Source organism: Heterodontus francisci, chromosome 31 (assembly GCF_036365525.1).
Source record: "Heterodontus francisci isolate sHetFra1 chromosome 31, sHetFra1.hap1, whole genome shotgun sequence".
NCBI lineage: Eukaryota > Metazoa > Chordata > Chondrichthyes > Heterodontiformes > Heterodontidae > Heterodontus > Heterodontus francisci.
Window position 1 is genome coordinate 5,207,602 of NC_090401.1, and position 26,002 is coordinate 5,233,603.

At 45.8% G+C, this 26,002-nt stretch overlaps 1 protein-coding gene across 4 annotated transcripts in view; it reads right to left on the reverse strand.

The window, feature by feature from the left end:
- LOC137347060 (granulocyte colony-stimulating factor receptor-like) overlaps positions 1-26,002 on the reverse strand; it is a 568,030-nt gene that overhangs the window by 8,203 nt on the left and 533,825 nt on the right. For all 4 annotated transcript variants that reach the window (XM_068011070.1, XM_068011069.1, XM_068011068.1 and 1 more), the window contains 3 exons: positions 17,276-17,416; positions 12,799-12,895; positions 10,963-11,044 (listed from right to left, as the gene is read on the reverse strand). In XM_068011070.1, the coding sequence (XP_067867171.1) occupies positions 10,963-11,044; positions 12,799-12,895; positions 17,276-17,416 (320 nt within the window). The remainder of the gene's footprint in view (positions 1-10,962; positions 11,045-12,798; positions 12,896-17,275; positions 17,417-26,002) is intronic.

Genomic DNA, 26,002 nt, shown 5'->3' on the forward strand with positions numbered 1-26,002 from the left:
ACCTAAACCCTTATTTAAGATTGAATCTGAACCCTATCTCAATCCAAAATCAGATGTCTAATCTTAGTCCGAGGCATAACCAGAATCTGGGATTTATGGGCATTGAAAACCAAGAAAAATTGGACATCTGTACAGAGGAAAAAGGAAAGAAAATAGACAGTAACCCTACATACTATCACTGGACGGCATCAGCTAGGATTAAGAAAAATACCAGAGAGCCCAAGTTTAAACTTAAGGCAGACCCAATATTAGCCAGAGCAGAAACTTTCATGTTCCAGCCTCCTGCCCTTATCCGGCCCTGATCCTTTAACGCTGCCTAAACCTAACCTTATTATGTCAACTTATACCTCTACTCCAAATGTAACACGAATAATCCTGTACCTTAATGCACAACCTACCTAGGTGTGGAGCCTGACAACACCTAACACAACCCTTAAGCCTAATTCTAAAATCAATTGCAACTTGTCAAACTCACCTCTAACTCTTACACAGATCCTAGCTCAAATACAACTAAGCTTAACATGGTGAGTTATGCAGGCAATCTAAAACCATAACTGTAACCAGCATTCAAAAAAGAAATCAGGATGAAATACAATTGGAGCTGGCAGTACGAACATAACAACCTTCAGCAATAGATCAGAGCATCAAAGAAGAAAGGAAAATTTCCTTCTGTTATATGATTGCTTTTCAGAGTGATGTCCCTTTAAGATCTTGGTATGCAAATGAGCTAAGTTCCAGAATGTAGTCATATGACTCAAGCCAGAATCACTCTGCAACTGTAACACCCAGACAAAGGTGTACTGTATATAATAGTTTAGCTGTAATAAACCTGTTTGAGATCTTCAATGAACTGGACTCCGTGCATCTCATTTATATTTCATCATTCAACATAAAGAACTCATTGCACCCTCTGCTCAAACATGCTAAACTAACATTAAACTAAACTAAACACAAAACACAACCCAGCTCTGAGCAGCAACATAGCCCAGCCTCACACAGCAGTAAACTTCATTCCAAAAATAAACAAACTGGACAATTAAATACATAAAAATATTGGAGAACATTTACAGCATTGCATCTGTGTTAGTTGAAAAAGAGCACTCAGCATTATCCCACTTTCCAGTGCTTGTTCCGTAGCCTCTTAGGTTACAGGACCTCAAGTGGAAATCCAAGTATTTTTTTTAAAGCAAAGAGGCTTTCCACCTCTACCATCCTTTCAGGCAGTGAGGTCCTGACACCCACCATGCAACACCCCCATAACATCCCACCCTACACCCGTCCAAAACCTCTGGGGTGAGAACATTCCTCCTCAACTCCCCTCTAATCCTTCTGCAAATTACTTCACATCTATGCCTCCTGTAATGTGATGATTCAGTAGTCTAGCTGTGGCCTAACTAGTGTTTTATATAGTTCTAGCAGAACTTCCTGTCCTTTATTCTGTGCCTCAGTTAATAAAGGAAAGTATGCCATATGCCTTCTTAAAGACCTGCTACCTTTAGGGATTTGTGGACATACACTCCAAGGTCCCTGTTTCTCTTCTTTCTTTTGGGCCTCCTTATCTCGAGAGACAATGGATACGCGCCTGGAGGTGGTCAGTGGTGTGTGGAGCAGCACCTGGAGTGGCTATAAAGGCCAATTCTAGAGTGACAGGCTCTTCCACAGGTGCTGCAGAGAAATTTGTTTGTCGGGGCTGTTACACAGTTGGCTGTCCCCTTGCGCCTCTGTCTTTTTTCCTGCCAGCTACTAAGTCTCTTCGACTGGCCACATTTTAGCCCTGTCTTTATGGCTGCCCGCCAGCTCTGGCGAACGCTGGCAACTGACTCCCACGACTCGTGATCAATGTCACAAGATTTCATGTCGCGTTTGCAAACGTCTTTAAAGTGGAGACATGGACGGCCGGTGGGTCTGATACCAGTGGCAAGCTCGCTGTACAATGTGTCTTTGGGGATCCTGCCATTTTCCATGCGGCTGACATGGCCAAGCCATCTCAAGCGCCGCTGACTCAGTAGTGTGTATAAGCTGGGGATGTTGGCCGCCTCGAGGACTTCTGTGTTGGAGATGTGGTCCTGCCACCTGATGCCAAGTATTCTCCAGAGGCAGCGAAGATGGAATGAATTGAGACGTCGCTCGTGGCTGGCATACGTTGTCCAGGCCTCGCTGGCATAGAGCAAGGTACTGAGGACACAGGCCTGATACACTCGGACTTTTGTGTTCCGTGTCAGTGCGCCATTTTCCCACACTCTCTTGGCCAGTCTGGACATAGCAGTGGAAGCCTTTCCTATGCGCTTGTTGATTTCTGCATCTAGAGACAGGTTACTGGTGATAGTTGAGCCTAGGCAGGTGTACTCTTGAACCACTTCCAGAGCGTGGTCACCAATATTGATGGATGGAGCATTACTGACGTCCTGCCCCATGATGTTCGTTTTCTTGAGGCTGATGGTTAGGCCAAATTCATTGCAGGCAGCCGCAAACCTGTCGATAAGACTCTGCAGGCACTCTTCAGTGTGAGATGTTAAAGCAGCATCGTCAGCAAAGAGGAGTTCCCTGATGAGGACTTTCCGTACTTTGGACTTCGCTCTTAGACGGGCAAGGTTGAACAACCTGCCCCCTGATCTTGTGTGGAGGAAAATTCCTTCTTCAGAGTACTTGGACGCATGTGAAAGCAGCAGGGAGAAGAAAATCCCAAAAAGTGTGGGTGTGAGAACACAGCCCTGTTTCACGCCACTCAGGATAGGAAAGGGCTCTGATGAGGAGCCACCATGTTGAATTGTGCCTTTCATATTGTCATGGAATGAGGTGATGATACTTCTACACTCCCAATTATTGTGCATTCCTTGCCTTGTTGGTCTTTCCCAAATGCATTACCTCACATTTATCCACATTTCACTTAAGAAGGAAATTAGGAGGGCGAAAAGGGGCCATGAGATTTCCCTGGCAGATAAGATAAAGGAGAATCCTAAAAGATTCTGTAAGTATATTAAGAGAAAAAGGGTAGCTAGGGAGAGAGTAGGTCTCCTTAAGGATCAGTGTGGCAATCTATGTGTGGAGCCACTGGAAATGGGCGAGATCTTAAATGAATATTTCTCATCCATATTTACCGTGGAGAAGGTCATGGAAGCCAGTGAATTCAAGGGAGGGAACACCGATATCCTGGAGCATATCAACATTACAAAGGAGGAGGTGTTGGAGGTTGTGAAGTGCATTAAAGTGAATAAATCCCCAGGACCTAACCAGGTTTATCCTAGAATGCTATGGGAAGCAAGGGAGGAGATTGCTGGGGCCCTGGCAGAGATTCTTGTATCATAGTTAGCCAAGGGTGAGGTACCAGAAGACTGGAGCATAGGTAATGTTGTGCCTTTATTTAAGAAGGGCAGCAGGGATAAGCCTGGGAACTACAGGCCGGTGAGCCTTACATCAGTGGTGGGAAAGTTATTGGAAGGGATTCTGAGAGACAGGATTTATATGCATCTGGAAAGGCATGATCTGATTAGGGATAGTCAGCATGGCTTCGTGTGTGGGAAATCATGTCTCACGAATTTGATTGAGTTTTTTGAGGAGGTGACCAAGAGGATTGACGAGGGCAGGGTGATGGACATTGTCTACATGGACTTTAGCAAGGCCTTTGACAAGGTCCCGCATGGTAGGCTGGTCCAGAAGGTTCGAACACATGGGATCCAGGGTGAGCCAGCAAATTGGATACAAAATTGGCTTGGTGACAGGAGGCAGAGGGTGGTAGTGGAGGGTTGTTTTTCAGATTGGAGGCCGATGACGAGCGGTGTGCCGTAGGTATCAGTGCTGGGCCCTCTGTTGTTTGTCATATATATTAATAACTTGGATGTGAATGTAGGGGGCATGATTAGAAAGTTTGCAGATGACACCAAATTTGGTGGTATAGTGGACAGTGAAGAAGGTTGTCTAAGGTTACAACAGGACATAGATCAATTGGGAAAGTGGGCAGGGATTGGCAAATGGAATTTAACGTAGACAAGTGTGAAGTGATGCATTTTGGGATGTTAAACCAGGACAGGACATATACAGTGAATGGCAGGGCCCTGGGGAGTGATGTTGAGCAGAGAGACCTTGGGGTGCAAGTACATAGTTCCTTGAAAGTGGCAACATGGGTAGACAGGGTGGTGAAGAAGGCGTATGGCATGCTTGCCTTCATCGGCCAAGGAATTGAGTACAAGAGTTGGGACGTCATGTTACAGTTGTACATAATATTGGTTAGGCTGCATTTGGAGTACTGTGTGCAGTTCTGGTCGCCGCACTCCAGGAAAGATGTGATTAAGCTAGAGAGGGGGCAGAAAAGATTCACAAGGATGTTGCCTGGTTTGGAGGGCTTGAGTTATAACGAGAGATTGGATCGGCTGGGTCTGTTTTCCCTGGAACGAAGGAAGCTGAGAGGGGACATGATAGAGGTATATAAAATTATGAGAGGCATAGATAGGGTGATAGCCAGAGTCTGTTTCCCATGGAATGGGTGACTAAAACTAGAGGGCATAGATTTAAGGTGAGAGGGAGGAGGATCAAAGCGGTAAATTTTTCACACAACGAATAGTGGGTATCTGGAATGAGCTGCCTGAGGAGGTGGTGGAGGCAGGAACAGTAGCAACATTTAAGAGGCATCTGGACAGGGACTTGAATGAGCAAGGCATAGAGGGATATGGAATTAATGCAGGCAGGTGGGATTAGTATAGATAGGCATTATGGTCGGCATGGATGCGGTGGGCCGAAGGGCCTGTTTCTATGCTGTATGACTCTATGACTCGATAATTATACAGGACCTTGGTGAAGCCACACCTGGAATATTGTGTGCAGTTTTGGTCTCCTTATCTGAGGAAGTATGTTCTTGAAGGAGGGAGTGCATTCCTGGGATGGCAGGACTGACATATGAGGGGAGATCGAGTCGGTTAGGATTATATTCGCTGGAGTTGAGAAGAGTGAGGGGGATCTCATAGAAATCAATAAAATTCTAACAGGATTTGACAGGGTAGATGCAGGAAGGACTTTCCCGATGGTGGGGGAGTCCAGAACCAGGGGCCATAGTCTAAGGATACGGGGTAAACCTTTCAGGACTGAGATGAGGAGAAATTTCTTCACCCAGACAGTGGTGAGCCTATGGAATTTGCTACGACAGAAAGCATTTGAGGCCAAAACATTGTATATTTTCAAGAAGGAGTTCGATATAGCTCTTGGGTCTAAAGGGATCAAAGGATATGGGGTGAAAGCGGGAACAGGTTACTGAGTTGGATGATCAGCCATGATCATAATGAATGGCGGAGCAGGCCTGAAGGGCCAAATGGCCTACTCCTGTTCCTATTTTCTCTGTTTCTGTGTTTTCCAAGTCAGGATGGTGTGTGGCCTGGAACTTGCAGGTGGTGGTGTTCCCATGCATCTGCTGCCCTTGCCCTTCTGGGTCATAGAGGTCGCAAGTTTGGAAGGTTCTGTCTAAGGAGCCTTGGTGCGTTGCTGCAGTGCATCTTGTAGATGTTACACTTTGCTGCCACTGTGCGTCAGTGGTGGAGCGAGTGAATGTTTGTGGATGGGCTGCTTTGGCCTGAATGGTGTCGTGCTTTTTGAGTGTTGTTGGAGCTGTACTCGTCCAGGCAAGTGGAGAGTATTCCATCACACTCCTGACTTGTGCCTTGGAGATGGTGGACAGGCTTTGGAGAGTCAGGAGGTGAGTTACTCGCCATAGGATTCCTAGCCTTTGACCTGCTCTTGCAGCTATGGTATTTATATGGCTACTCCAGTTCAGTTTCTGATCAATGGGAACTCCCAGGATTTTGATAGTGGGGGATTCAGCGATGGTAATGCCATTGAATGTCAAGGGGAAATGTTTAGATTCTCTCTTGTTGGAGATGGTCATTGCCTGGCACTTTTGTGGTGCGAATGTTAGATGCCACTTATCAGCCCAAGCCTGGATATTGTCCAGGTCTTGCTGCATTTCGACACGGACTGCTTCAGTATCTGAGGATTCACGAATGGTGCTGATCATTGTGCAATCATCAACGAACATCCCCACTTCTGACCTTATGATTGAAGGAAGGTCATTGATGAAGCAGCTGAAAATGGTTGGGCCTAACGCACTACCCTGAGGAACTCCTGCAGTGATGTCCTGGAGCTGAGATGATTGACCTCCAACAACCACAACCATCTTCCTTTGCGCTAGATATGACTCCAGCCAGCAGAGGGTTTTCCCCCTGATTCCCATTGATTCCAGTTTTGCGAGGGCTCCTTGATGCCATACTCGGTCAAATTCTGCCTTGATGTCAAGGGCAATCACTCTCACCTCACCTCTTGAGTTCAGCTCTTTTGTCTATGTTTGAACCAAGGTAATGAGATCAGGAGCTGAGTGGCCCTGGCGGAACCCAAACTGAGTGTCACTGAGCAGGTTATTGCTGAACAAGTGGTGCTTGATCGCACTGTTGACAAAATCTTCCATCATATTACTGATGATTGAAAGTAGACTGATGGGATGGTAATTGGCCGGGTTGGATTTGTCCTGCATTTTGTGTACAGGACATACCTGGGCAATTTTCCACATTACTGAGTCGATCCCAGTGTTGTAGCTGTGCTGGAACAGTTTGGCTAGGGGTGCGGCGAGTTCTGGAGCACAGGTCTTCAGTACTATTGCTGGAATGTTGTCAGGGCCCATAGCCTTTGCAGTATCCGGTGCCTTCAATCGTTTCTTGATATTACGTGAAGTGAATCAAATTGGCTGAAGACTGGTATCTGTGATGCTGGGGACTTCAGGAGGAGGCCAAGATGAATTATCCACTTGGCACTTCTGGCTGAAGATTGTTCCAAATGATTCAGCCTTATCTTTTGCACTGATGTGCTGGGCTCCCCCATCATTGAGAATGGGGATTTTGTGGAGCCACCTCCTCCTGTTTATTTGTCTGCTACCATTCATGACTGGATGTGGCAGGATTGCAGAGCTTAGATCTGATCCGTTGGTTGTGGGATCGCTTAGCTCTATCTATTGCATGTTGCTTTCATTGTTTGGAGTGCATGTGGTCCCGTGTTGCTCATTGAGGTCTGCCTGGACCTGCTCCTGGCATACCCTACTGCACTCTTCATTGAGCCAAGTATGATTCCCTGGCTTGATGGTAATGGTAGAGTGGGGGATATGCTGGGCCATGATGTCACAGATTGTAGTTGAGTACAATTCTGCTGCTGCTGATGGCCCACAGTGCTTCATGGATGCCTAGTTTTGCATTGCTAGATCCGTTTGAAATCTATTCCATTTAGCACGGTGGTAGTGCCATACAACTTGATGGAGGGTATCCTCAATGTGAAGACAGGACTTTATCTCCACAAGGGCTGAGTGTTGGTCACTCCTACCAATACTGTCATTGATAGATGCTTCTGCGACAGGCAGGTTGGTGACAGCAAGGTCAAATATGTTTTTCCTCTCTTGTTGGTTCCGTCACCACCTGCCGCAGACCCAGTCTATCAGCTATGTCCTTTAGGACTCGGCCAGCTCGGTCAGTGGTGGTGCTTCCCCCACCCAGAGTACATTCTGCACCCTTGCCATCTTCAGTGCTTCTTCCAATTGGTATTCAACATGAAAGAGTACTGATTCATCAGCTGAGTGGCTTGGAAGCAACACTACCGTCAGTAGGTGGTAATCAGCAGGAGGTTTCCTTGCCCATGTTTGACCTGATGCCATGAGACTTCATGGGGGCTGGAGCTGATGTTGAGGACTCCCAGGCTGACTCCTTCCTTACTGTAGACCACTGTGCCACCACCTCTGGTGGGTCTGTCCTGATGGTGGGACAGGGCATACCCAGGGATGGTGGTCTGGGACATTGCCTGTAAGTTTAGTACCACTAATTCTGTGAGTATGACTACATTAGGCTGTTGCTTGACTAGTCTGTGGGACAGCTCTCCCAACATTGGTACAAACCCCCAGATGTTAGTAAGGAGGACTTTGCAGGGTCGACAGGACTGGGTTTGCCATTGTCGTTTCCGGTGCCTGGGTCGATGCCAGGTGGTCTGTCTGGTTTCATTCCTTATTCATCTATCATGTTATAAATGCTGTGTGCATTCAGATCAAGAGTCTTTAAAGGGTCTTTTTACTATTTTTCCCTACTCTGACCCTATTTGCTGGTGCTCTCTTATGTTTGTACGCTTTGTCCTTTCCTGTCACACTCTGGCTATCATTACCTATATGGTTTTGTGAAGGGGAGGTCGTGTCTCACTAATTTGATTGAGTTTTTTGAGGAAGTGACAAAGATGATTGATGAAGGAAGGGCAGTGGATGTTGTCTATATGGACTTCAGTAAAGTCACATGGGATCAGAGGGGAGCTGGCAAGTTGGATACAGAACTGGCTCGGTCATAGAAGACAGAGGGTATCAGTGGAAGGGTGCTTTTCTGAATGGAGGGATGTGACTAGTGGTGTGTCGCAGGGATCAGTGCTGGGACCTTTGCTGTTTGTAGTATATATAAATGATTTGGAGGAAAATGTAGCTTGTCTGATTAATAAGTTTGCGGACGACACAAAGGTTGGTGGAGTTGCGGACAGTGATGAGGATTGTGAGTGGATACAGCAGGATATAGATCGGTTGGAGACTTGGGCGGAGAAATGGCAGATGGAGTTTAATCCGGACAAATGTAAGGTAATGCATTTTGGAAGGTCTAATGCAGGTGGGAAGTATACAGTAAATGGCAGAACCCTTAGGAGTATTGACAGGCAGAGAGATCTGGGTGTACAGGTCCACAGGTCACTGAAAGTGGCAACGCAGGTGGATAAGGTAGTCAAGAAGGCATACGGCATTCTTGCCTTCATCGGTCGGGGCATAGAGTATAAAAATAGGCAAGTCTTGCTGCAGCTGTACAGAACTTTAGTTAGGCCACTAGGCCATTAGGCCATTTAGTTAGAATATTGCGTGCAATTCTGGTCGCCACACTAACAGAAGGATGTGGAGGCTTTGGAGAGGGTACAGAAGAGGTTTACCAGGATGTTGCCTGTTCTGGAGGGCATTAGCTATGAGGAGAGGTTGGATAAACTCGGATTGTTTTCACTGGAACGACGGAGGTGGAGGGGCGACATGATAGAGGTTTACAAAGTTATGAGTGGCATGGACAGAGTGGATAGTCAGAAGCTTTTTCCCAGGGTGGAAGAGTCCGTTACTAGGGGACATAGGTTTAAAGTGAGAGGGGCAAAGTTTAGAGGGGATGTGCGAGGCAAGTTCTTTACACAGAGGGTGGTGAGTGCCTGGAACTTGTTGCCGGGGGAGATGGTGGAAGCAGGTACCATAGAGACGTTTTACAGGCATCTTGACAAATACATGAATAGGATGGGAATAGAGGGATACGGATCCCGGAAGTGCAGAAGGTTTTAGTTTAGGCAGGTATCAAGATCGGCGCAGGCTTGGAGGGCTGAATGGCCTGTTCCTGTGCTGTACTGTTCTTTGCTCTTATATCACTATCCTGCATTATTGCCTCGTCCTTTCTCATTAACTTTTCAAATTTTCACTCGTATGAACTCTTCCCCCCCCACCCCCCCCCCCTCCCCCCCACTTTTTAGTTTAAACCGTTCTCTGCAGCCCTCGTTATTTGACTTGTGAGGCCACTGGTCCCATCTCAATTCCAGTGAAGCTCATCCCAATGGAACAGCTCCCACTTTCTCCAGCACTGATGCCAGTAGCTCGTGAATCGAAACCCATTTCTCCCACACCACTCTGAGCCACGCATTCAACTCACTGATCTTATTTATCCTACGCCGATTTGTTTGCGGCTCAAGTAGTAATCCAGAGATTTCTACCTTTGTGGTTTTGCTTTTTACATTAACCCCTAGCTCTGAGTAGAAGCTCTTTCTTCGTCCTAACCTATGCTGCTGGTACTTACCAACAACTGGATTTTTCCCCTCCAGCTCCGAGATGCCGTCCTTAATCTTAGCACTGGGCAGACAATACAGCCTTCAGGACTCATGCTTACAGCTGCAGAGTAGAGTATCTGACCCCAGAACTATACTTTTCCCTCCTATTACTACTACATTCCTTTCTCCTCACCCAACTTGAACCTGTACCACGACTGCAGTCAGTTTGCTGATCCTCCCTGCAGTCCTTGATCTCATCCACACAGGCTACAAGAACCCCATACCTGTTGGACAAGTGCAAGGGCTGAAGTTCCTCCAATTCTACCTTCTGGATCCCAATACCTGCCTCATTCGTTGTCACACCCTCCTTCCCCTGACCACAGACCATTTAACCTGGTGTGACTGCCTCCTGAAGCAAAGCACCCAGGTAACTTTCTCCCTCCCTGATGCATCACAGTGTCCCAAATTTGATCTGGACTCCAGCTCATCAACTCTGAGCTGAAGTTCCTCGAGCTGCACACACTGACTGCAGATGTCATTATTATGGATGACACTGGTATCCACCAGCACCCACACGCTACAGCTGCAACATATCACCTGCCCTGCCATCTCTATTGTATTTTATTCAACTAATTAGGTTTAGGTTTTGAAATCTCTATTTAGTTTTTAATCTAGGTAATAACCTTGATAATTTATTAATTTTCCTTATATGCTTTACGTCTTAACAATAAATTAGGCCACAGTCCTAATTTAACCCTTTTATTTTTTTTAAATCAGTCATTCAGCACCTCTGACCTCACATCCTTCAAATCCCAGATTCAGCAAATTCCCTTGCACTCTGGTGAAATCTGCTCCCAGGTGAAGGTGCTCTGTGCTAATACTCTTATTAATTTACTTACTAGTCTAGTTGCCCCGAATCTTAATTTCCCAACTCTTAGTGGTAGGAAGGGAAGGGGGAATTGGTGGGGGGTGGGGGGAGGGGGGCGGCAGGGAATGGAGGGGAAATGGGAAGAATGGATGAGGGAATGGGGATGTCGTAAAGGTGTAGACAGGTACCTATAACTTCTGAATTCTGGTCACCCCATGATATTAACTATCTGGCATGAAGGTATTTCATAGAATCATAGTATTTACCTGGGGTTGGCTGCCTGGGCTCCAGCTGGCAAGAGTACTGTTTGCAGGGTTTGGTACCTTGGTCCACAGCTGTCCCGTCATCCTGTGAGTCACAAGTACATTCATGTAAATCTTTTGCACGCAGTGACTACTACACAGTCAAATTAAAAATATTTCCTGATTGAACGTTATGAATGACACAGATTATGGGGGTGGGGAAGTTTGAAGTGGTAGGTCTTTCAGAAATATACCCAGGGTTGGCAACCATATCTCTGCATTATGACCAACACAGCCATCTGAGCCAGTAATATTATCTACATGAGCAGCAGTGTAATTCTACTTTCCTGCTCATTTGCTGTACCCGTCAATAATCAAACAAATCATAAAATCCCCTCTAACAATTTGAATATGAGAATTCCAGATTTCAACATTTGGCCCATCAGTCGCATTCCTCCACTCTATCCCCATAGCCCTGAACGTTTATTCCCCTAACGTGCCCATTCTATAGACCCCCCGAACAGTCAAAACTACTCAGAGGTACAGAAGCAATATGCCAATAATAGTAGGTGATTTCAAATACCTGAATATTAACTGAGATAAGAATCAGCGTAAAAGGTATAAGATCACAAAATTCTTAAATTGCATTCAGATTTTTTACATAAAACGTAAGAACATAAGAAATAGGAGCAGGAGTAGGCCACATGACGCCTCGAACCAGCTCCACACTTCAGTAATATCATTGCTGGTCTGATCTTGGTCATATCTCCCTCAGAACAGGTTCCCGTGCCCCTGGAATCTAAAGCCCTCCCTCCTGCAACATGTGGTCAGCCACATCTGCTCTATCCTGCTATTTCTGTACTCATTAACATGTGGTACTGGGATTAATCCAGAGATTACTCCCTTCGAGGTACTGCTATTTAATTTCTTTCCTAGCTCCTTAAAATCTTCCCCCAGGGCCTCATCTCTCTTTCTACCCATGTTCTTGTTCTGGATATTGACCATGATCTTTGATTGCTCACCCTTCCCCCTCAGAACGTTCTGCAGCCACTTAGTGTGACCTGGCGGCAGGCGTCCCACTGACCGGCCTGAAAACCAGGTATGAGGGGAGAGTGGGGGGGGTAGTGATACCCTGCTTTGTTTAACAACGAGACCCAGGGCTGCATCTTATTAGTGGCAGCCAATCAGAGGGCTGGCAGAATCAGAAACATTACAGGGAACAGTGGCCTCTGCTGGGGCTGTACCTGGAGGAGGAGAAGGGCGTAGTGATGGACAGCACCCTGAGAACCAGGTAAGTGCAGTCTGGGGATGCTGGGGCCAGAAATACATGCCCTGGTTTGGGGTGGAGTGGGGGTGGGGGAAACGTTGGTGAGTGCAGCCATCACTGTTGCCACGTGGGTAGCCATTGCCACTGGGGGGCCCTCTGTGGGCCAATGAGTACTTCAAAAAAGAGGGACTGCCCCCGCCCTTCCCCAACCCCAGAGTCCTTTGGGAGGTCTCCCCACATGGTGGCGGCCGCACCCCCACCCCAAAAACTGGCCACTTAAGTGGCTCAATTGGCCTTTGGAGTGGGAGAACAGTCTGTGACCTTCCCCACCGCTGGAAAGATAGCAAGAGAGTGGGATGACAATGGGCACTCCATGGCCCACCTTCCCATGCCATTTTACAGGCTCCCATTGCCTCCCAGGCTGTCCCCAGAGGGCTGGTAAAATCCATCCCACAGTGTGAAACTGACTAAGTAGAGGGACATATGTCAACAGGTGCTACTAGATAGCTTGGAGTTTCCTTTTTCTCAGTCGCTGTGCTACAGACATCCCATAGAACAGGAATAGTGCTTATTGCAAGGTTTGAGTTCCTTACATTCTCCGGCGAAGAAAGCACAACAGCAGCAGAAGGGACATCAGTAAAAGGAGAAGTGGGAAAAGCCATGCAAGGATAGTCAGGATGTTCCCATCATCTGCAAGAGAAGACAAGGTGGTTACTTCAGCAAAGCCATAGATATCTGCTAAATCTTCAGACAAAAGACTCATTCATTACCTTTAGTCTGTATGTGTCTCTGGCTCCATCTCAGTCTGTCAGTATCTCACTATCTCCATCTCTCTCTGCCTGTCTCTCCATCTGACTCTCTCTTTTCCTCTGTATGCCTGTCTCTCTATCTCCCTGTCTCTAGTTCTGCCTGTCCTTCTGCCCCCTTCCATTTACAGCTGAAAGAATTTAGGTTCAGTTGAATTGGGCCCAAGGTCAGTGAACGGGGCTGTGGGAGGTGATTGAGGCAGGGGTAGGTGAAGCTTCCTTGAGGGGTCTGTGGAGACAGGATTTCAAAGAACAAAGAACAGTACAGCACAGGAACAGGCCATTCGGCCCTCCAAGCCTGTGCCGATCTTGATGCCTGTCTAAACTAAAACCTGCACTTCCGGGGTCCGTATCCCTCTATTCTCATCCTATTCATGTATTTGTCAAGATGCCTCTTAAACGAACTATCGTACCTGCTTCCACCACCTCCCCCGGCAGCAAGTTCCAGGCACTCACCACCCTCTGTAAAAAAACGTGCCTCGCACATCCGCTCTAAACTTTGCCCCTCGCACCTTAAACCTATGTCCCCTAGTAACTGACTCTTCCACCCTGGGAAAAAGCTTCTGACTATCCACTCTGTCCATGCCGCTCATAACTTTGTAAACCTTTATCATGTTGCCCCTCCACCTCCGTCGTTCCAGTGAAAACAATCCGAATTTATCCAACCTCTTCTCATAGCTAATGCCCTCCAGACCAGGCAACATCAACATACAATTTTATTTTAATATATTAAGCATTTTACCTTTGGCTGTGTGGTATGATAGAACATAAGAATCCCGAGCAATCCTGCTTTGTTAAACACTAGACATTATTTGCCATTTGTTCTCAGATCCTTTTTATCTTATTCTTAATAATTATCCCACACAATTTTAGTTAGATAAATATGGTGACTTGGTTATTATAAAGAACAGAATTACAGACTATATAATTTTACTCACAGGCCCATGAAAATGAGTATGTTTTCAGTTGTTGCTCTCATTCTGTTACTCTGGTCCCCTGCCCCAAGCTCTGCTCTTTTTTACATCTCAGCCTCCCCCCCGCCCCTCGCCTCTCTGCATCAATCCCGAGCTCCTCTTTTCCGCCTCATGCTTTTATCCACCACTGAACATCTTCTGCCTGCTACCTCTTGCCACCAATACCTTGCACTGTGTCAGCATGGCTCTGTTGGTAGTCCTCTCACTTCTGAGAGGCAAGATTCTGAGTTCAAGTCCCACTCCAGGACTTGAGCACAATAATCAAGGCTGAAACATTCATGTAGTACTGAGGGAGTGCTGCACTGTCAGAAGTGCCATGTCCCTGTCTTTCCTCACCGGTGGATGAAAAGATCCCATGGCACTATTTCGAAGAAGAGCAGCAAAGTTATCTCCAGTGTTTGGGTCAATATTTGTTCCTCAATCAATATCACAAAACCAGATTAGCTGGTCATTATCACATTGCTGTTTGTGGGATCTTGCTGTGTGCAAATTGCAAATTCCTACATTAGAACAGTGACTACAATTCAAAAAGTAGTTCATTGGCTGTAAAGTGCTTGGAAACATCCGGTGGTCAGGAAGAGCGCTATATAAATGCAAAACTTTATTTTTTCTTTCAATGCTTCTTCACTCCCCAACCCAATTGATCTCCACCTGCTACACAGCCACCTCACATAAGCAACACCACATCACAATTGCTACATTACCTACCTTTGCATATGTACCCCGCAATCTTCCAACCTCTCCATATCTACCTACTTGCCCACAGCCACCTACCTACCAGTCCATATCGATGTATTTACCTGTACGTGCATGTATCTAAGTAAATATCCATGTATCTGTCTTGCCATCTCAGTACTTTTAATGCAATAGAAGTTACACGATGTTATTAGTACAACTTTAAGGGGGGTGCAGGAACAGAGATGCCAATGGGTATTATTACGACCAGATGAGAAGGGGTCTAGGGGTTCCCTCTCAGCCTTTGCCTGGTTTAACCGTAACAGGGTTTAATTTTAGAAACACTGTGTTTTTAGCTTCCCCTTAGTGAATCCTTGTTCACTGCTCCAATTGTAAAGCAAAGAAATCAACCAGGTGTCTTTAGATTTAAACAAGAAAGATGGAAGTTTATTAATCTTAAACTCTAATCCGGTTAACGACTACGAATATGCGACACAACCACTAGCATGCATACACGATAAACACACACGCAGATAGAGACAGAAAAAGTAGAAGGAATAAAGGGGAAAAGTTTGAGGCAATATCTGGTAGTTACAGTCCTTTATGTTCACTGTGAAGGCTTTGGTTGCTGGTCAGTCCTGCTGTTCGTTGGGGCCCAGTTCACGCTTCAACTTGTTTCAATGTCAGAGTCTTTTCTCTCTTGAAGTTTACCTGTCTTCCGTGGGTCCAGTGGCTTGGGAGAAAGTGAGTGAGAGAGAGAGACAGCCAAGAGAGAGGTTTTCTTGTTCCAGGTTCCAGTTCAAAACTGCTTTCTAAATTCAAACTGTCCTGTGGTTAGTTTAAAAAACCTGGACCAGCCAGTTAGTCATGTGACCAGCTGGTTTAACCAGTCCTGGCTTTGTGGATTGTATCATCTTAGCAGCCCCTGGAATGTGTTTCCTTGCCTGGATTACCAGGCATGTCAGGTGATCAAAATCCATTTGGGCGAATTGGCGCAGGAAATAGTCCTTTGTGTCCACAAGCGGCTTCTCTTAGTATGCAAATGTCCCTTCCAGCCCAGTGTCTGGTGATCTTCAAACAAGTCATTTCTTCACTCCAGCAACAAGTTAAAATCAATGTTCAGATGACAAAATTAATATGCATCATTCTTGGCAGGTGGGGGTCTGCATGACAGTATACATACACAAATCTTTGAAGGTCGCAGGAGAAGAAGATCATGCTTTTTTCTGCAAAGAAGCAATTAAAATAAATAGACGCAGATAGTACATGGGCATCACTGGCTAGGCCAGCATTTATTGCCCATCCCTAATTGCTCTGGAGAAAGTGGTGGTGAGCCACCTTCTTGAACCTCTGCAGTCCTTGGGATGTAGGTCCATCAACAGTGCTGTCAGGAAGGGAGTTCCAGAATTTTGACACAGCGACAGTGAATGAACAGCGATATAGTCCAAGTCAGGATGGTGTGTGGCTTGGAGGGGAACTTGCAGGTGGTGGTGTTCCCATGTATTTGCTGCCTTTGTCTTTCTAGGTGGTAAAGGTCGTTGATTTGGAATGTGCTGTCGAAGGAGCCTCGGTGAAATGCTGCAGTGGTAGATGGTACACACTGCTGCCACTGTGCATCTGTGGTAGAAGGAGTGAATGTTGAAGATGATGGATGGGTTGACAATCAAGCGGGCTGCTTTGTCCTGGATGGTATCGAGCTTCTAGAGTGTTGTTGGAGCTGCACCCATCCAGGCAAGTGAAGAGTACTCCATCACACTCCTGACTTGTGTCTTGTCGATGGTGGACAAGCACTGGGGAGAAAGGAGTTCCCCTCCAAGCCACACACCATCCTGACTTGGAACTATATTGCTGTTCCTTCACTGTCGCTGGGTAAAAGTCCTGGAACTCCCTGACAGCACTGTTGGTGTACCTACACCCTGCAGCGGTTCAGGAAGGCAGCTCACCACCACCTTCTCCAGAGCAATTATGAATGGCCAATAAATGCTAGCCTAGCCAGCGACGCCCAGGTACTATGTGCGTCTATTTATTTTAATTGCTTCTTTGAAAAATAGAAGCATGATCATCTTCTCCTTTCATCATCACTTCAGAATTCCTAGACTCTGACCTGCTCTTGCAGCCATAGCATCTGTGTGACTGGTCCAGTTCAGTTTCAGTGGTGACCCCCACAGGATGATTCTACCCAAATCTCTTTCATGGTGCAAAGTGCATTTAGCAGTCCAGATACAGTAGCAAGACAATCTTAAGCAGTATACTCCTTAAAACAGATAAGCGTATTCTGTTTTGCAAAGTTCTTGCTTCAAAGCAATTAAACTCCAATTGGCCTCAGCCTGTGTTTTAATATAATCAGGTATAGTGCATCTTAGAATACTTTGTGCATTATATCCTGTAACACTAATGTATACTGTAATATGCCTGGCAGAAGAAAACTGAATGTATACAGGTATACACAAAAAAATAAACAAATACAATCTAAGCAATAATCCTATAGGTGCTATAGTAACTGATAACATAAGCTGTGAAATTGTCGACCTTTATTGTGTATTTAACAGTTGAAGTAACATAGTTTCTGTACAAAATAGCTGTTCATTGCTTACATTCATCTAACTGATATTTACCATATTTCTTTGTGGTGATATTCAAGACTGAACCATTTGTTCCGCCTGCATCTGTTGTTGCCATGACATGCACCTGATAATCGGTGGCAGCCAGCAGGCCAGTCAGTGTGTATCTCCTCTCCAGCGCATTCCTCACAATATCTAAATATATCAAATGAAGCAAAATATGTGTGAAAGTCATACAGAGAATTTGCAAATCCCAGCTGAAACGCATCTAACACTGAAAGAGCAGAGCAATACTTGGGAGAACATCTGAGGAAAATGGATATCTGACACATTGGTCTCTAGGAGAATTGACAGAAGCTGCTCACTGAATGATTTTTATAGAACATTAAGACTGGGGTCACTCTCTCAAGATTAGAAAATTCCACCGAGTTTCACCAGGAAAAATGAGGCTGCTCTATCAAATGCAACTGCGTTGTCGAGAAAATCATTCGAGGTACAGTTTCATTTAACCAATTCTTGAAGGGTGCGGCATTCCACTGAGGATTCTGTTCCTCCAGTGTGAATGTAGAATTTCAATCTGCTTTTAGAGATGTGCACTCTTTGAAATGTAATGTTATAACAGCATGAGCCATTTTGCAACCTTTTCCTGTAAGAAAATATTACAATAGCGAACTATTGACTGCCACATAAATTTCAATAAAGTAGGAATTTTTAAATGGTCAGAATAAAATCACTAACCAAGAACTTGTGGGAAATAACGTTGCAGATATTTATAATACTCCAACATCAAAGAAATGAAGTCTCACTAACTAGCAGAGCTACTAAGCTTGAGTCAATATCATGCTTCTTCAAAGGTTGCAATATTGAAGAAAAGAAGTCATAAGAGTCATTAGGGCACAGCAGGAAACCATTTGTCCCATCAAGTCCATGGTAGTTATCTGTAGAGCAATCCAATAAGTCCCATTTCCCTACTCTGTCCCTGTAGCCCTGCAAGTTTATTTCCCTCAAGTGCCCATCCAATTTCCTTTTGAAATCAGTTATCTCTGCAGCAGCAAAGGGTCAACTAATAAATAAAGGAATGGCAGCATTGCTTCAACCTCGAGAGTGCACCTTCGCTGCTATGTGGGAGCTCCAGGATGCTTTCCGTATGCTGGAGAACCATTTGTGCAGGACGTGTCGTCAATTGAAGCAGCTTGGGCTCCGGATTTTGGAACTTGAACGGCAGCTGGCAACACTGTGGTGCATTCGTGACAATGAGAGCTACGTGGATAGCACATTTATAGATGTGGTCACCCCACAGGAAGAGAGGGAATGGGTGACCACCAGAGTGTCAAGAAGAATCAGGCAGGTAGAACGGGAGACCCCTGAGTGCATCTCACTCTCTAACATGTATTCAGTTCTGAATACTGAGGAAAGTGATGCTTCACCCGGGGAGTGCAGCCAGAGCCAACTCCATGGCACCATGGCTGGCTCAGCTGCATGGGCGGTACAGGGAATACTGGAAGAGCCATAGTGATAGGTGATTCAATAGTCAGGGGAACAGACAGGCGTTTCTGTGGCTGCAGGCGTGAATCCAGGATGGTGTGTTGCTCCCCTGGAGCCAGGGTCAAGGATGTCACTGAGCGGCTGCAGAATATCCTGAAGGAAGAGGGTAAACAGCCAGCAGTTGTGGTCCACATCGGAACCAATGACATAGGTAGAAAGAGGAATGTAGTTTTGCAGTCAGAAGTTAGGGTGCAGGAGGGAGGGCTTCAGATTCCTGGGACATTGGGACCGGCTCTAGGGGAGATGGGACCTGTACAGATCGGAAGCGTTGCATCTGAACAGAGCCGGGAATGAGTTCCTTGCCAGTGCTGTTGGGGAGGGTTTAAACTAGTTTGGCAGGGGGATGGGGACCTGAGGGTAGACTCGGCTGGGACAAAATGGAAGGCAGAAAATTAATGGGTGAGTCTGGAAGACAGGAAACAAGGGTTAGAAATTTTTAAAAAGAGTTTGGCAGTGCTCAAGGGTATCTATTTCAATGCAAGGAGTATAGCAAATAAAGCAGATGTGCTGAGGGCACAGATAGACACGTGGCAGTGTGATATCATAGCTATTACAGAAACATGGCCGAAGGAGGGACAGGAATGGCAGCTCAACGTTCCTGGTTACAGATTTTCAGACATGATAGGGAGGGGGATAAGAAGGGAGGGGGATAAGAAAGGAGGGGGAGTGGCAAGTTTGGTCGAGAAAACTCTTACAGCTGTGAGGAGGGATGATATGTTGGAAGGTTCATCAAATGAGGCCATATGGATTGAGATAAGGAACAAAATAGGGGCAATCACACTGCTGGGAATGTACTATAGACCCCCAAATAGTCAGAGGGAGATAGAAGAGCAGATATGTAGGCAAATCTCTGAGACGTGCAAGAAGAATAGGGCAGTAATAGTCAGGGATTTTAACTACCCCGATATTAACTGGGAGAGTTTTAGTGTGAAAGGAATTGAGGGGGCAGAATTTTTGAGGTGCATTCAGGAGAATGTTTTTGCCCAGTCTGTAGCAAGTCCAACAAGAGAGGGTGTAGTTTTAGACTTAGTTTTAGGAAATGTAGCTGGGCAGGTGGAAGGAGTGGCAGTGGGAGAGCATTTTGGTGGCAGTGATCATAATTCAGTCAGTTTTAACATAATTATGGAAAAGTACAGAGGTAGAACAGGAGTTAGAGTTCTTATTGGGGCAAGGCCAATTTTACCAAACTGAGGAGTGATTTAGTGAAAGTGGACTGGAAACAGCTACTTGAAGATAAATCAGTGTCAGAACAGTAGGAAGCATTCAAAGGGGAGATTCAAGGGGTTCAGAGTAAACATGTTCCCACAAAGAAAAAGGGTGAAGCGGCCAAATCTAGAGCCCATGGATGTCGAGGAGCTTACAGGGTAAGATAAGGCAGAAAAGGAAAGCTTATGTAGGACACCTAGAACTCAATACTACAGAAAGCTGAGGGGAGTATAGAAAGTGGAGGGGTGAAATCAAAAAGGAAATTAGGAAAGCAAAGTGAGGGCATGAAAGAATATTGGCAAAATCAAGGTGAACCCAAAGATGTTTTATCAATACATTAAGAGTAAGAGGATAACTAAGGAGAACAAAGACCAAAAAGGTAACCTATGTGTAGGAGCAGAAGATATTGGTATGTTTGCATCTGTCTTCACAAAAGAGGGGGACGATGAAGAGATTGTAGTTAAGGAGGAAGAGTGTGAAGTATTGGATGTGACAAACATAGGGAGAGAGGAAGTATTTATGGGATTACCATCCGAGTGGTTAACAGTGAGGTTGAGTGTCTTGGGTGACAGGAAGATATAGACGGGATGGTCAAATGGGCAGAAAAGTGGCAGATGGAATTTAACCCTGAAAAGTGTGAGGTGATGCACTTTGGAAGGAATAATGTGACACGGAAGTATTCAATGAATGGCCTGACACTGGGAAGTTCCGAGGAACAAAGGGACCTTGGCGTGTTTGTCCATAGATCTCTGAAGGCAGAAGGGCAGGTTAATAGGGTGGTGAAAAAGGCATATGGGACAAATGGCCTTTGTCAATCGAGGCATAGGTTACAAAAGCAGGGAGGTCATGTTGGAGTTGTATAGAACTTTGGTAAGGCCACAGCTGGAGTACTGTGTGCAATTCTGGTCATCACATTATAGGAAGGATGTGATTGCACTGGAGGGGGGACAGAGGTGATTCACCAGTATGTTGCCTGGGAGGGAACATTTAAGCTATGAAGAGAGGCTGGATAGGCTTGGGTTGTTTTCGCTGGAGCAGGGAAGACTGAGGGGTGACCTGATCGAGGCGTACAAGATTCTGAGGGGCATGGACAGGGTGGAGAGGGAGCAGCTGTTCCCCTTAGTTGAAGGGTCAGTTACGAGGGGACACATGTTTAAGGTGAGGGGCAGGAGGTTTAAGGGGGATTTGAGGAAGAACTTTTTTACCCAGAGGGTGGTGACGGTCTGGAATACACTGCCTGGGTGAGTGGTAGAGGCGGGTTGCCTCACATCCTTTACAAGGTACCTTGATGAGCACTTGGCACGTTATAACATTCAAGGCTTTGGGCCAAGTGCTGACAAATGGGATTAGGTAGACAGGTCAGGTGTCTTTAATACATTGATGTAGACTCGATGGGCCGAAGGGCCTCTTGTGCACTGTATTATTCTGTGATTCTGTGATCCTTGTAAGGGCCAGATAAAATGTATCCTAGGCTGTTAAAAGAAGCAAGAGAGGAAATAGCAGAGGGTCTGACCATCATTTTCCAGTCCGCACTGGATACAGGAGAATTGCTAACGTTGTGCCTCTGTTTAAAAGGGGAGCAAAGGATAGGCCTTTTTATTACAGGATTGTCAGCATGGATTTGTTAAGGGAAGATCTTGTTTGATTAACTTGATCGAATTTTTTGAAGAAGTAACAAGGAAGATAGATGAGGATTGTGCAGTTGATGTGGTCTACATGGATTTTAGCAAGGCTTTTGACAAGGACCCACATGGCAAACTGGTTAAAAAAATAAAATTCAATGGGATCCATGGAAATGCGGCAAGGTGGATACAAAATTGGCTCAGTGGCAGGAAACAAAGGGTAATTGTTGATGGCTGTTTTAGCAACTGGAGGGCAGTTTCCAGTGGCGTTCCGGAGGGCTCAGTACTGGGTCCCCTGCTTTTTGTGGTGTATATTAACGATTTGGATGTAAATGTAGGGGGCATGATCAAGAAGTTTGCAGACGACACAAAGACTGGTCGTGTGGTAGATAGCGAGGAGGATAGCTGTAGGCTGCAGGAAGATATTGATGGTCTGGTCAGATAGGCAGAAAAGTGGCAAATAGAATTCAACTTGGAGAAGTGTGAGGTGATGCATTTGGGGAGGTCAAACAAGGCAAAGGAATACACGATTAATGGGAAAATACTGAGAAGTGTAGAGGAAATGAGGGACATTGGAGTGAATGTCCACAGATCCCTGAAGGTAGCAGGACAGGTCGATAAGATGGTTAAGAAGGCATTTGGAATCCTTTCCTTTATTAGCCAAGGTATAGAATACAAGAGCAGGGAGGTTATGCTGGAACTGTATAACTTATTGATTGGGCCACAACTTGAGCACTGTGTGCAGTTCTGGTCACATCATTACAGAAAGGATGTAATTGCGCTAGAGAGGGTACAGAGGAGATTTACGAGGATGTTGCCAGGACTGGAACAATGCAGCTATGAGGAAAGATTGGATAGACTGGGGTTATTCTCCTTGGAACAGAGAAGGCTGAGGGGAGATCTGATTGAAATGTACAAAATTTTGAGGGTCCTGGATAGAGTGGAGGTGAAGGGTCTATTCACCTTAGCAGAGAGGTCAATGATGAGGGGGTATAGATTTAAAGTGATTGGTAGAAAAATTAGATAGTGATGGTCTGGAACTCACTGCCTGAAAGGGTAGTTGAGGCAGAAACCCTGAACTCATTCAAAAGGAGTCTGGATATGCACCTTAAGTGCCATAATCTGCAGGGCTACAGATCAAATGCTGGAAGGTGGGATTAGAATAGGTGGATCATTTTTCGGCCGGCACAGACACGATGGGCCAAGTGGCCTTTTCCCGTGCCTGAAACCTTCTATTATTTAGGAATTGTGTCTTTGGATTGGACAATTACAAACATTACTGAATTATTTAAGTTGGGCAGGAGGAATAAACCAGGAGACTGGAGATCTGTCAGCCTAACGACAATTGTGGGAAATGACTGGAATCTACCAACCGGGCAAAGTGACTGAGTATTTAGACATTTATCAGCTGATCAAAGATTCACAATGGGTTTGTGAAGGGGAGGTCATGTTTGAATAATTTAGTTGGTGTTTTTGAAGAGGTCACTAATATGATGGACAGAGGAGTCAATCATTTATGGCACAGAAAGAGGCCATTCAGCCCATTGAGTCCATGTCAGCTGTCCAAAAAGGAATCCAGTCAGTCCCATTCCCCCACTCAATCCCCGTAGCCCTGAAAGTTTGTTTCTTTCAAGTGTCCATCCAATTTCCTATTGGCATCATTGATTACGTCTGCTTCCACCACCCTCATAGGCAGCGATGTGGATTAATGTTCTTCCTCACATTCCCCCCTCCCCCGACCCCTGCATCTCTTGCCCAAAGCCTTAAATCTGCGTCCCCTAGTCCTTGTACCATCAGCTAATGGAAACAGTTTTCTTTGTCTACTTTATCCAAACTTGAGATAACCTTGTACACCTCTATCAAATCTCCCCACAATCTCCCTTGCTCCAAGAAGACCACAGCTTCTCCAACCCTGAATCATTCTGGTAAACCTCCTCTGCACCCTCTCAAGGATCCTCACATCCTTCCTAAAGTGTGGTGACCAGAACTGGAAGCAATATTCTAGCTGTGGCCTAACCAGAGCTCTATAAAGGTTCAGCATAACTTCCCTGCTTTTGTACTCAATACGTCTATTTATGAAGACCAAAATCCCATATGCTTTGCTGACCACTCTCTCAATATGTCCTGCCACCTACATGCACCCCAAGGTCCCTCCGTCCCTGCACACTCTTTAGAACTGTGTCATTAAGTCTCAGAGGGGCATTGATAGGTGAGATAGGAAGAAGCTTAAGACCCCTTAGCGGAGGGGTCAATAACCGGGGGCACCAGATTTAAGGTAAGGCATAGGAGGTTTAGAGGGGATTTGAGGAAACATTTTTTCACCCAGAGGGTGGTTGGAATCTGGAACGCACTGCCTGAAGAGGTGGTAGAGGCAGGAACCCTCACAACATTTACGAAGTATTTCGATGAGCACTTGAAATGCCATAGCATACAAAGTTTTGGGCCAAGTTGCTGGAAAATGGGATGAGAATAGTTAGGTGCTTGATGGCCGGCACAGAAACGATGGGCCAAAGGGCCTGTTTCTGTGCTGTATAACTCTATGACTCTATATGACCTAACTCCATCCCTTCTACCAAAATGCATCACCTCACACTTCTCTGTATTAAATTCCATTTGCCACTTCTCTGCCCATTCTGCTAGCCTATATATGTCCTGTTGCAGGTGATTTGTATCATCTTCACTGTCTGCCACTCCTGCAAGTTTGGTACCATCTGCAGATTCTGAAATGTTACTGTCAATTCCAATATGCAAGTCATTCATATGTGTCAAAAAATCAGTTGTCCCAGCACTGACCCTTGGAGAACACCACTGTCTACCATCCCCAGTCTGAAAAATAACTATTTACTTGCTTTCCATCCTTTCCATCCTCTTGAACCACTTCCAAATCCTCTGAAGAAGGAATTTTCCTCCACACAAGATCAGGGGGCAGGTTGTTCAACCTTGCCCGTCTAAGAGCGAAGTCCAAAGTACGGAAAGTCCTCATCAGAGAACTCCTCTTTGCTGACGATGCTGCTTTAACATCTCACACTGAAGAATGCCTGCAGAGTCTCATCGACAGGTTTGCGTCTGCCTGCAATGAATTTGGCCTAACCATCAGCCTCAAGAAAACGAACATCATGGGGCAGGATGTCAGAAATGCTCCATCCATCAATATTGGCGACCACGCTCTGGAAGTGGTTCAAGAGTTCACCTACCTAGGCTCAACTATCACCAGTAACCTGTCTCTAGATGCAGAAATCAACAAGCGCATGGGTAAGGCTTCCACTGCTATGTCCAGACTGGCCAAGAGAGTGTGGGAAAATGGCGCACTGACACGGAACACAAAAGCCCGAGTGTATCAGGCCTGTGTCCTCAGTACCTTGCTCAACGGCAGCGAGGCCTGGACAACGTATGCCAGCCAAGAGCGACGTCTCAATTCATTCCATCTTCGCTGCCTTCGGAGAATACTTGGCATCAGGTGGCAGGACTATATCTCCAACACAGAAGTCCTTGAAGCGGCCAACACCCCCAGCTTATACACACTACTGAGTCAGCGGCGCTTGAGATGGCTTGGCCATGTGAGCCGCATGGAAGATGGCAGGATCCCCAAAGACACATTGTACAGCGAGCTCGCCACTGGTATCAGACCCACCGGCCGTCCATGTCTCCGTTATAAAGACGTCTGCAAACGCGACATGAAATCGTGTGACATTGATCACAAGTCGTGGGAGTCAGTTGCCAGCATTCGCCAGAGCTGGCGGGCAGCCATAAAGACAGGGCTAAATTGTGGCGAGTCGAAGAGACTTAGTAGTTGGCAGGAAAAAAGACAGAGGCGCAAGGGGAGAGCCAACTGTGCAACAGCCCCAACAAACAAATTTCTCTGCAGCACCTGTGGAAGAGCCTGTCACTCCAGAATTGGCCTTTATAGCCACTCCAGGCGCTGCTTCACAAACCACTGACCACCTCCAGGCGCGTATCCATTGTCTCTCGAGATAAGGAGGCCCAAAAGAAAAGAATCCTTCAGCCAATTTCTTATCCAAGGTGACACAGACACTCCTATTCCAATAAGCTTTAATTTTGTTAACCAGCCTTTTATGTAGTACTTTGTCAAATGCTTTCTTAAAATCTAAACCGAAAACATCCATTGTTTACCCTTCATTAAACTTCTCTGTTACTTCATCAAAAAATTCAACTAGATTAGTCAAGCACAAGTAAAAATCAAAAATGCTGGAAATACTCAGCAGATCTAGCAGCATCTGAAGAGAGAGAAGCAGAGTTAACCTTTCATGCAAAAGTTAGAAATGTAATAGGTATTAAGCAAATAAAGCAGAGGTGGGGCAAAAGATAACAAGGGAAGGTGTTGATAGGACAGAGGGTCGCAGAGAATAACTGACCAGAAGAACATGGAGCAAAGGCAAAGGGTGCGTTA